At 33.9% G+C, this 10,415-nt stretch overlaps 1 protein-coding gene across 3 annotated transcripts; it reads left to right on the top strand.

Moving 5' to 3' along the window:
- Positions 1-593: 593 nt before the first annotated feature.
- Positions 594-7,628, top strand: LOC110799391 (uncharacterized). 3 transcript variants are annotated; one of them, XM_022004650.2, is made up of 12 exons: positions 594-779; positions 981-1,025; positions 1,790-1,989; positions 2,115-2,236; positions 3,168-3,276; positions 3,373-3,428; positions 3,547-3,605; positions 3,709-3,808; positions 3,901-4,040; positions 5,348-5,450; positions 6,056-6,747; positions 7,085-7,628. In XM_022004650.2, exons 3-12 carry the CDS (start codon positions 1,851-1,853, stop codon positions 7,320-7,322), a joined length of 1,758 nt encoding a protein of 585 aa, XP_021860342.2. In that variant the 5' UTR covers positions 594-779; positions 981-1,025; positions 1,790-1,850; the 3' UTR covers positions 7,323-7,628. The 3 variants fall into 3 exon arrangements, with proteins under 3 accessions (XP_021860342.2, XP_021860339.2, XP_021860343.2); XM_022004647.2 differs by having other exon boundaries at positions 596-779; positions 3,389-3,428; positions 3,516-3,605; XM_022004651.2 differs by lacking the exons at positions 594-779; positions 981-1,025; positions 1,790-1,989 and having other exon boundaries at positions 3,516-3,605.
- The last annotated feature ends 2,787 nt before the right edge of the window (positions 7,629-10,415 follow it).

Raw genomic sequence — 10,415 nt, 5'->3', positions numbered from 1 at the left:
TTTATGGTGCTAAAAATTTAGGGTACATGATAATGCGATAGCAATAGGAAAGCTATGTCTTTAACGCATGAAACATGTCATCTACACTAATATATTAAATGGCGTTTATAATAACGTATGAGTGCCACATATATCCCTCCTTATTACGTCATCTTAGCTAGATACACTATATCTTTTCATTAAACATATAAAATATAATCTTTTTAAATAGGCACATATTTACAAAAAGTAAAATCTGCTAAAAGTAAAATCTGGAGCAATGCACGGACCACACACATTAGTATTTTCTTTAAAAACTCTATTTGTAGAGAGGAATGAGTGTAATCGTAAAAGCCCTACAAAATTAAAGTTATCAATATACACTAGATTTCTGTATTCCGAAACTAACATCTCTATTATTAAATATCCAAGTTTTATCATAACACTAGATTTCTGTATTTTGAAACTAACATCTGTCACAATCTCATAACTTTTTTTCAAGTCCAATCTAGTCCAATTAAATTGAAAATTGAAAATTAAAACTACAGTATATTTATTAATCCGATAAAGAAGACAGGTTAAAACTTAATGGAGTGATAGTCGGTGAAAAATATATTTCACGATTTTCACTAGATTGATACGGAGTAAGTTGTAAAAGTTGTAGGGGAAATATTTCGTTGGTGGTTGGAAAATGGAAAGAGAAACTCATACTAGAAAACATCAGCTACCTCCTCTGAGTTTAGCTGTATGTGACTCGTTAAGCACAAGAAGCTGCCCCACGTTGTGTTTCCGTCTTGATGGTATAAACTCAATACTCTGAATTCTTCATCATCATTTTCTTTTGAGATCTGCAACCTTCTTGTAATCTATGTCGTTTTCACTGTTCATCCCCACGTGCTGTTTAACTTCATTTCATCGAATTTTCCCCCAAATACTCCATTACTCAACTTGGGTTCTCCTTATATTTGCTTAATCTTCCTTTAATTTCACCATTTTTGCAGGTTTTCTAATCTGGGTTAACGTGCTGTTTTTGCTGCTAATTGAAGGTCCATATTCAATTTTTTTTTTATAGAAACTTTATTATATGCTGTTAAATTTCATGATTTTGACTTTTGAGCTGTATAATTTGGAAATTCAAGGTCAGAGGTATTAGATTGACTTAAAAAGTATACAACTTGAATTTTCTTTTTTGTTGGGTGTATATATTATAGAGGGCTACAACAGCTAGTGATGTAGACGGGTATTGATCCTAGGTGTTGGGTAATTGGTATAAACGGGCTAAGATTTAACTGATTAAGCTAGGTGACATGACTCCAATTTGTGTTTAATGTAGAGCCTAGTGTATTTTGAATTGGGTGATGTCAAAATTGGGATTCATTATGTTTCTTTTCAGTTTATGGTATGATTTTGTGTATAAGAGTTTGACCAGTTGTGGTCATTGTCCTGTTACATTCATTTTGCATGTTTTTGTGCTGGGGATAGATGATATTATGTGAGTTTGTTTGAAAGGTTTCTAGAAAGTGATAGAAACGGGCTCTTAATGCTCCCGTCACTGTTGTGCAATGAATTATAAATGTAATTGGCATGATGATATTAATGATAGTACGGTGTTGTAGTGATGTTTTTTAAGTCAGTTCAAAATGAACTTGGATTTATGGAGGAAAAAGGGACAAAATATGGAACTGTAATTCTGTTAGCTTCAAGTGGCAAAGGTGGTTGAGAGCTTGTACTTTAATTTAGAAGCATGTTAATAAGTTTTTGTTGACTGTTGAAAATGAACTCATGTCGTATGTTACTTCGAAATTTTCAGACACATAGTTGTTACTTAATCTTTAAAGTTGGCCTGTTTTGCGCTGATTGGAGATGCGAAGATGGTGAAAAAGGGAAAAATTGCCCACTATAGAGAGAGGTTGGATGAGACGTTAGCATCCGAAAATCTCACTGATGAGGAGAAACTAAAGAATCTTGTTAAAGATCAAATCTTACGATCATCGGACAATAATCCTATAGGTTGGCTTTCTTTAAGCAACTTGCTAGTTTGCCTATATTATCAGTGTTTTTTTTGATAGCCAATGATTATAGTGGTTATTTTGTGTTGTGTTAAGTGTTATCTCTGTCACTCTATCATCTTGCAGATTGTATTGATAATATTACCGGAAAAAGGACTGTGGAAGTAGCAAATTTTCTTGAGATGCTGAGGAGTGCGTCTGAAAACTATAATGCTTCATCTCTCGAGACTCATCATACGAGTTGGAAAGTAAGCAATTAAACTGCTTAGCTATTAAGGGAAATGTGTGAATAAATGTGATAGATTGTTGTTCCTTACCAAAAGTGTTACGTAGTATATAACAAATACCGTAATATACTGCTCCGTCTAACTTCAATGAATTTTGAATAGAACCTTATTTGTTCTTTTCTGCTTCCTCCTTCATAACCACAACCATTATCCAGTGCCTGAAATACGCCCCCCACTAAGGTGCGGCAGGGTGGGTGTTTGTAAGCTCTGTGTGTGTGTGTGTGTGTGTGTGTTTCTGTGTGGAGGGAGGGGGGAGAGATCAGATGTTTACTGTTCTCCACATGTACAAAGGGGCTATTTTGCACTTTTTTTTCTTCTTCTGAAATGTCAACTGCCTACAGCTTTGTTGAGTTAAAGAAGATCAAGTATTGAACATGTTTAACTTAGTAGCATAGAGATTTACTCTCTCTTTGTTTCTCCCAAAGTATAATGAAGCTTTATCAAAGTTAATAGTTTAGTTTGAGCTGCTTAGCACTTTATTCCATAAGCTGATTCCTATTGGAAGTCACTCTGAATAAGAAAATGATGTAACCTTACGGGATTGTAACATTAAGAACTCCAGCTAGGCTTAAATAGATGGCTAGGGTACTATCATTGTAATTTTCTTTTCCGTGGTGAACCTTCAGTCTTATCGGCTTATCCTTTGTGCTTTCGAAACTTATCAACATTGTTTTTATGTTTAAGGGTCAAAGTTCTTTGATATCATTTGATTAATCCTTTCTAACATGACACCGGTGTCAGTTTGTTCATATCCAAGAAATACCTGGCTGATTTACAGCAATCTGTTCTGTATGAGCCTTTGTCTGACTCCGATGTAGTTGACCTACACGGGAACTTCTTCAATTTAAGAGTTTTAATGAATGCAGCTGAAGTAGTTGTACTTCTTTAACAGTTGAAACAGGATACTGAAGATTATCGTGTCATGTACCGGGAGGGACCTGTAGGTTCTCCGTTTCATTCACTACTTGTGGAAGGCTATATAGATGCACCTCTTGATGCATGTAAGTCAAAAGAATGTTGTTATCTTTGAGTTGTCTAAGCTTTTTTTACTTTATGCCGTTTACAGATGGGATAGACAAGTTGACAAATTAATGAAGTTATGCTTCTTTGTAGGTCTATGTGTTTCCTGGGAATCAGCCCTCTATCCAAGATGGTAACTATTATTTCTTCATCATTGCGTGGATGAAATATACTTTGCTGTTTGATGCTTTACTTTTTTTCTTTATGCTTATCTTTATAGGTTTCCTGAAACATTTATTCCCACTTTCAAGATCGCAGAAGCCAAAAGTTTGCAGAAGGTCAGGATTGGTGAAGAGATATCTTTAGTGAGGTTTGTGATAAAATACATAACATAAACTTTCCTGAAGTCATTTAATCCCTCACTGATTTTTGTTAATGGGGTGCTGAATATACTTTTACTCTTTGGAAGAAAGGGTGAAGCTTTCGTGGCCATTGTCCAGTAGAGAGGCTCTTCTCCACTTTTTTGTGTTTGAGTACTTTGAAAATGATCTTGTCGTCGTGCTCATGAACACGGTAATTGCTTAGAGTACACCAGAAATAAGAATATTCTCACTATATATGTTACTCTAACTTCGAAGGTGTATAATTTAATTTGCTCTGCATAGATTTCTGACGCGGACAACATTCAATTGGAAACCCATGGCTTCACCAATAAGGGAATACCAGAAGTCGAGAACACTGTAAGGATTGATGTAGTGGGCGGTTTTGCTTTACAAAAAGTGACAGAAAACAGGAGTTACTTTAGGTGCGTTGTCAATTCAAGGTGTTTTTATGCTTAATCGGGTAACCATGTCTTGAAAAGTTGTTTCTATGTTCTAATAGGAAATCCATTCTTTCAAGTAACATTTGGATGTCAGATTTGTTATCTAGATGGCATCTTATATGTTGAAAATTAAGTTTTCTGCTAGTTTTGATAACTGAAATTTGACCCGTCAATTATCTAAGGCGAATTGGTCATTAGAGTAAAATTTTCCAGTAAGCATCAATTAGAATAAGAGCAGATGCTCATATCCAAGCTGACTTCATTTACTCTAAAGTCTAAACACTGTTAGGTTGGTCTTGTTTTAGGGACTAACCTAGTTTTAATTTCCTTAACAATATATTTTTTAAACTCTAAACACCAATTATCTGATGAGCTTGTGGCATTTGGCCATTTGGGCACATTTCCTCCTCAAAATCTCATCAAGAACTATAACTGTGATGTGAAACTCTGTCCTTGTCCCAACTCCCAACATTTTATGCAAAGACCTTTACTGCTAAGTAGCTTGATATAGCCTTTTTGGGAGGAAGTTAGGTTAGTGAGTTCCACGTCCTTGGTTTGGTCATTCGTCCCTCTTTCTAACTGGGGAAGTGGGGAGTCAGGGGAGAACCTATTCTATGAAGTCTATTCTATGAAGTCAACTTAAACGAAAATTGTAGGTTGGATTTTACTAAAATGCCTATTAAAGAACATACCTATGCTAATCAACAAAAAGTAATTCTACTAACGGTGCGTTATGTTCACCTTTTCCTACTTATTTCAGAAAAATTCAGATAATCAGACAAGTTTAAGGAAAAAAAAAAGTTACTCAAGTGCAATTTATAACTAAATAAGTTACAATACGTTCTAATAAGTTCAAATAACTCCAGTTAAGTTAAGGTAAGTGAAAATTAGGTGAATAAAACGCACTATAAACACTTTATTTTTAATAAGAATTCGATGAAGTGTATAGTTTAAGGCTCACCTTTTTTTTTAGTAATGGGTTGAAAGTAAATAATATCGTGGTAATCTAGTGGTTTGATCAAGTAAGAAATATAAAGAAATTGTTCACCTAAGCCTTTTGGAGTGCTTGAACAAAATGTTGTAAAAGTTGGGGGAACGTGAGCTTCTTGAAATATCCATGCAACAAAGTGGTCAACAAAAGTTGGAATCAGATGGACCGCATCAATGATAGACTGCATTGATGACTGGATGAATCATCATGGCACATGTGTGATTAATTAATTGCTCGACTGTTATTATAATCTTATCATTTCAGCTGTTCACTTGGATTTTCTACTTGCTGTTTGCAGGACAATAGGCAACCTGGACATAAAGCTGGATTTTGTTCCTCCATCACTTATAAATTTCATATCGAGACAGTTGATAGGCAGTGGTTTCAGGTTCTATAAGAAGGTAACGAAGCCTATTTTCTTTGCACTCTGATTTTTGAGGAAGAGGAACTTCGTATAGTTGCAATTGCAACTATGCAAGTTATAATAGAGCTTGGTGATATACTGAGATCTTGAGATGGACCATTAGTGTGTTAGCAGCATCTTTTCATTCCTGTTATATCTGATAAGAGGTACACGATAACCAATGAAGACTCAAGATCATAATTTATAACCTACCAATGCGCCCTTTTAACGAAAGAAAGTTAAGTAGATAGTAATAACTGGATGCCAGCATGCCACACTGTTGCTTGAAATCAAGTTTGAGTCACTGTTGCTGATAAGAGTAAATTTCCGGTCTAATATTGGAAGAGTGACTGATCCAGGTCAACTTGTTTGACAATATAAGATGATACTTGTAGGTGGTACCGTGGTAGGCTTGTAGATATTTGTTTGACTAAATCAGATGATAGGTATTTCTTTTGTACTTGGTTTTAGTTTTCTGGGAGTCTGGTGTAAGTTTTTAATTTAAGTTTTTAAACTTATTTCTTTTGTACTAAATCAGTGTTCTTAGATAGTACTGTATTTAAATAAAATTTTCAGCATTGCTGACATCTGGTGTTATGGCAGACAGTTGCTTCTGTATCTAATGGAGATGAAGCTTTTGCCAAGGTGTTGAGTGGCCCCCTTTACAATCGAATACGTCAAGCTATATACTCAAACGATGAATCAGAAAAGAACCCCAGTAAACAAAGCATTCAGGACTACATAGGGGGCATCAACAATGGGGATCAGAAAACAGATGTGCAAAATGCATCTGGTGAGGAAGATATGAAGATTATTGGGAATGACCATTTGAACCAACGTTCAGAGGGGTGCAAACCTACATGTAACGAGATTGAAGAAGAGGAGATTAAAGAAAGTAATGGCCATGTTGGCAGATACTTAGCCAGTGAGATTGAGGAAGAAGAACAACAACAAGTGAGTGAAAATGGACACGTGGATAATGGCAAAGATGCAAAGGAAAGCCACAGCTCAATCGATCTACCTAAATCAGTGAACTTGAATAAGAATGTACCAATAAGTCCCCAGGTGGAGAAAGCTCTAGGTACTTTGGATAAAATGATCAATGTTGTCAAAGAGAATAGACTCAAAGGTCCGAATCTCAATCACTCTAGCCCTAAGATAGTAGGGGATGCAGCTTTATCCTCAACGTTGGGTGAACATATTAAACGAGTAGATAAGCAGGGTATATCAGTGGAAGAGATTGATAGGGATACTACACATGTATCCAGGAATGACTTAGGCACTGATGGTTTGAGGTAATTCTCCTTCTTCCTCCTTTCCCAAAATATCTCGATTTCAGGCTGTAAATTAAAAACATTCGTGACAAAAATGATTGATTGTATTCAACAGTGGAATGTGACAGTGTTTCCTAGGAGAAAGAGATACAAGATTATGCATGTACAATACTGTGAAAAAATTCTTGAATTTTTTTCTTTTCTTTTGTTGAAACTAGTTGACACAAGATTACCACATAAGTTTTCATAACTTGGCCTAGTTGTTTGTTGTACATATGTCTGCCCCTTGTAATCCCTCATTTACTGGGATAAGTTTATAAATGTTGATGGTTTGGTTTATGCCATTGTCTGTTTTCAGGTCTGGAAAAACAGAACTTCAATCCCAGGAAGAAAATTCTCATGTGGTATCTCCTGATCAAAATCCAGCTATCGCCGATTGGCCAGTAAATGTGCCTTCTGCTGTAAACAGTCCAGTTGTAGGCACTCCGAAGAACCTTGAAGTTAATGGCATACATGAGAATAACAAGAAGACTGGGCAGCCAAAAAAGTGGAGGCTATGTTGTTTTCACCTTCCTTCCGGGAGGCTGGTGTCATGATAACCCGAGAAAAAAGGACAGCACGAAGGTGGTGTTCGGCTGTTAATTAATTGAAACTAATAATCTATTGAGAAATATACCACAGCAACATTTCACAAGATTGTACCTAATGTGCACTAAGGCACCATTATTTTCAAAACCTGATGTAGAAAAATAGTCCATAGATTTTTCACTTTCCTTTTTTTTTTTTTTTAGTCTTGAATAAACTAGTTTGAAAGGATGTAAATGATCTTATTTTGGGTCTTCACTTGTATGCTTCTGATTGAATATGAAAGGGCATGTTCAATGTAATTGTTTAATTTTGTATTTGAGGTTTAAATACAATTGTGAGGTACATGCATATTTAAAGATGGTTTCTCACCTTTTTTTTTTTTTTTTTTTTTTGTTGTGTTTCTTGACAATTTTTTGGTAAAAAGTCATGCGCATAAAATGTTCACAGTCAGCGTCCGCAAATTTAATTAACTATCGAAATTCGAATAAAGGTGGTTTCTTGCAAAGAAAAATTATAAATTGGTTTCTTCTCGCATTATTTTTAAAAAGGTGGTTTGCCGCAAAATCACTCTTTTAAAAGGTGGTAATATGACAAATTTGCCTTTTATAAACTAAAAAACAAAAATATGAAAACATAAGGTAGTTAAGTGATTATCTGGGTTTCTACTTTGAATAACGTAATTTAGTTTTGACTTGAACAATTGTTAAATTGAACTATTAACGCCGACGACGCCATTGATGGAGGAGCTTTGAGGTTGTTATGGCAAGTGATCTCCAATTGCACTACAATGAGATTCTACGAGATAATCAATGCAGTTAACATATACATCCGTATTAAAATTAAGAGTAATTGATTTAAGGAGCAATAAATAATTTAGGAATTAATTATTAATAAAATTTGCTTTAGATTCCTTTGAAAGACTAAATAAGTAAATATGCATTAACTACATAAATTTGCTGATTTTTATGTATAACCTTTAGGGCTGTATATATCGGAACCCTTAAAATTATTTGGTATCAAATTAAAATGTTTCAACATCAATTTCTAGTGAAAGTATAAAATAATTGAAAAGGTTAGTAAAGACAATATTTCACCAAATAGTTTGTTAAAGATTGTAAGACTTCTATTTTGCTTCTTGTTGGTCTCATGTTCGAGCCTAACTAGTCTATTCAATCTTTTATAAAAGACTAAAAGCATACTCAGGCCCAGAGCCTTTGATATGGAATAACTAGATTTATATGCACACGATGCGTGCTTTAATATAAAAATATACACATAATAATATTTATTATTTCTTGCTCTCTTTATTGATACTTTTCCATCTTTTGGATTTTGATAAATATCTTTCATTTCCGATGTCAAAAAAAATACTTTAATAATGATTCCCTTTTATGTTATAATATAAAGGTTTTTACAGTTAATTTATTTTTATTTTTCTGATTTAAATAAAGGGTAAAAGAGTCAAACACTTTTTGATATCGCTGTGATTTACAACCTTCATTGACGAGGGGGTCTATAGATCTGTTGTAGCCGTGACAAATATGATTTCCGTGTGATTCGTCTGATTGTAGTCGAAAGATTGACATCCTCTTCGATCCCGCATAAATCTTTACAAAGAAACAACCTGAATTAAACTAAACACACAAAACTTAACTAAAAACAAACCCGCCATAAGGGTACTTACTACAAAGAAACAATCATACCCACGCAAAAACACAATAGTATTGAAAGAGAAGGGGCGGAAATAACCAAATTTTCGAAGAAAATTGGCTATTTCCGCCCTAGAAAACCCTAATTTTTGTAAACCCTAAAAAGAGAGAAAAGAATGAGAGTGGGGAGATTTGCGTCATTGTTTTATAAAACTGCGTATTCTACTTGAATATGGTCCTTTTTTACTCCACCTTACGCGTTCCTTTATATAATAGAGATAAAAATAAGTAATATACGAAGTAATATAAAAATAATAATAATACTAATAATAATAATATTAATATTAATAATAATAATAATAATAATAATAATAATAATAATAAAATATAATACTTCCTCCGTTTTTTAATACTCGCAACGTTTGAACTTTTTACACTATCCACATATCTACTTTGACTATTGTTGGTGATTAATATGTAAGATAAAGCATAGTCATGTGAAATATTATAAGATTCGTCTCAATGTGTATTTTTAAAATATCAATTTTTTATAATTTTTTTCTTAAAGATAATTGAAGATATTAATGATCAAAATTGTGCATTAGCATGCATGAAAATGACCAACGCTGCGAGTAAAAAAATAGAGAAAGTATAATATAATAATAATAATAATAATAAATAAATAAATAAAATGATTGCTTATCAAACAACAAGCGCAAAACCTAGCCTCCTTTTCCTCACGCCTCCCCCTTTCTCTCTATCAAACCTTAGCCTCCTTTGGCGAATATTGTAGGGGCTTCCATCGATTTTTATCGGTGGAAAGCCCCAGTCTTTGTTCTTTCGTTGGTTATTCATATAATTCTGTTTGTTTTTAGGTTATAATAACGTGCCTCCTTGTGTGAGGACCGTTCTCCCTTGAAAAACAGGGCTTTTCTTTTCCTCAGGGAAATTTGTTTTTTTAGGTTATTTCGTAGATCTGTGTGTATGAGGGAAAAATATTACTGGTTGAAGATCAAGAACATCAAGATGAAGATCAGATTTCAATTGCTAACATCAGGCATTAAAGATGTTGAGTCATCGAAAGTCGAATATGGTTGGAATACTACTATATCAAAGAAGCAGTTCCGAAGCGTGCATACTAGTAAATTGGTTGAAGAATTTCATATTGATGTTTTAGATTATATTTTGTTTATGGCTAATTATTATTGTAGATGCCGTATGGCGATTTATTAATGATAATTTTCCTGTTCCCTTCAAAAAAATAAAAATAAATAAATAATTAATACGTATAATAATCGTTGTTAGATAATAGAAAGAAACCGAGAGTTTTACAATCAGATAAGAAGTTTGCAAATATGGATATATTGCCCGTATGAGTTGTACGTAAAACTACAATCTAAAGGTAAGTATTTATAGGGGAAACTTGTTACTATTGTAGTACGACAAGTTTGA

Source organism: Spinacia oleracea, chromosome 6, assembly GCF_020520425.1.
Source record: "Spinacia oleracea cultivar Varoflay chromosome 6, BTI_SOV_V1, whole genome shotgun sequence".
In the NCBI taxonomy this organism is placed as follows: Eukaryota; Viridiplantae; Streptophyta; class Magnoliopsida; order Caryophyllales; family Amaranthaceae; genus Spinacia; species Spinacia oleracea.
Note: the sequence above shows the minus strand (reverse complement) of the source record. Positions and strands in the feature narration are given on the sequence as shown.

Bases quoted from the DNA above. Each gene is read 5' to 3' on its own strand.
- LOC110799391 (XM_022004647.2), top strand. From the start codon at position 1,851: ATGGTGAAAAAGGGAAAAATTGCCCACTATAGAGAGAGGTTGGATGAG. The intron at 1,990-2,114 runs GTTGGCTTTCTT...ATCATCTTGCAG, and splicing joins ATCGGACAATAATCCTATAG to ATTGTATTGATAATATTACC. The intron at 4,041-5,347 runs GTGCGTTGTCAA...TGCTGTTTGCAG, and splicing joins GAAAACAGGAGTTACTTTAG to GACAATAGGCAACCTGGACA.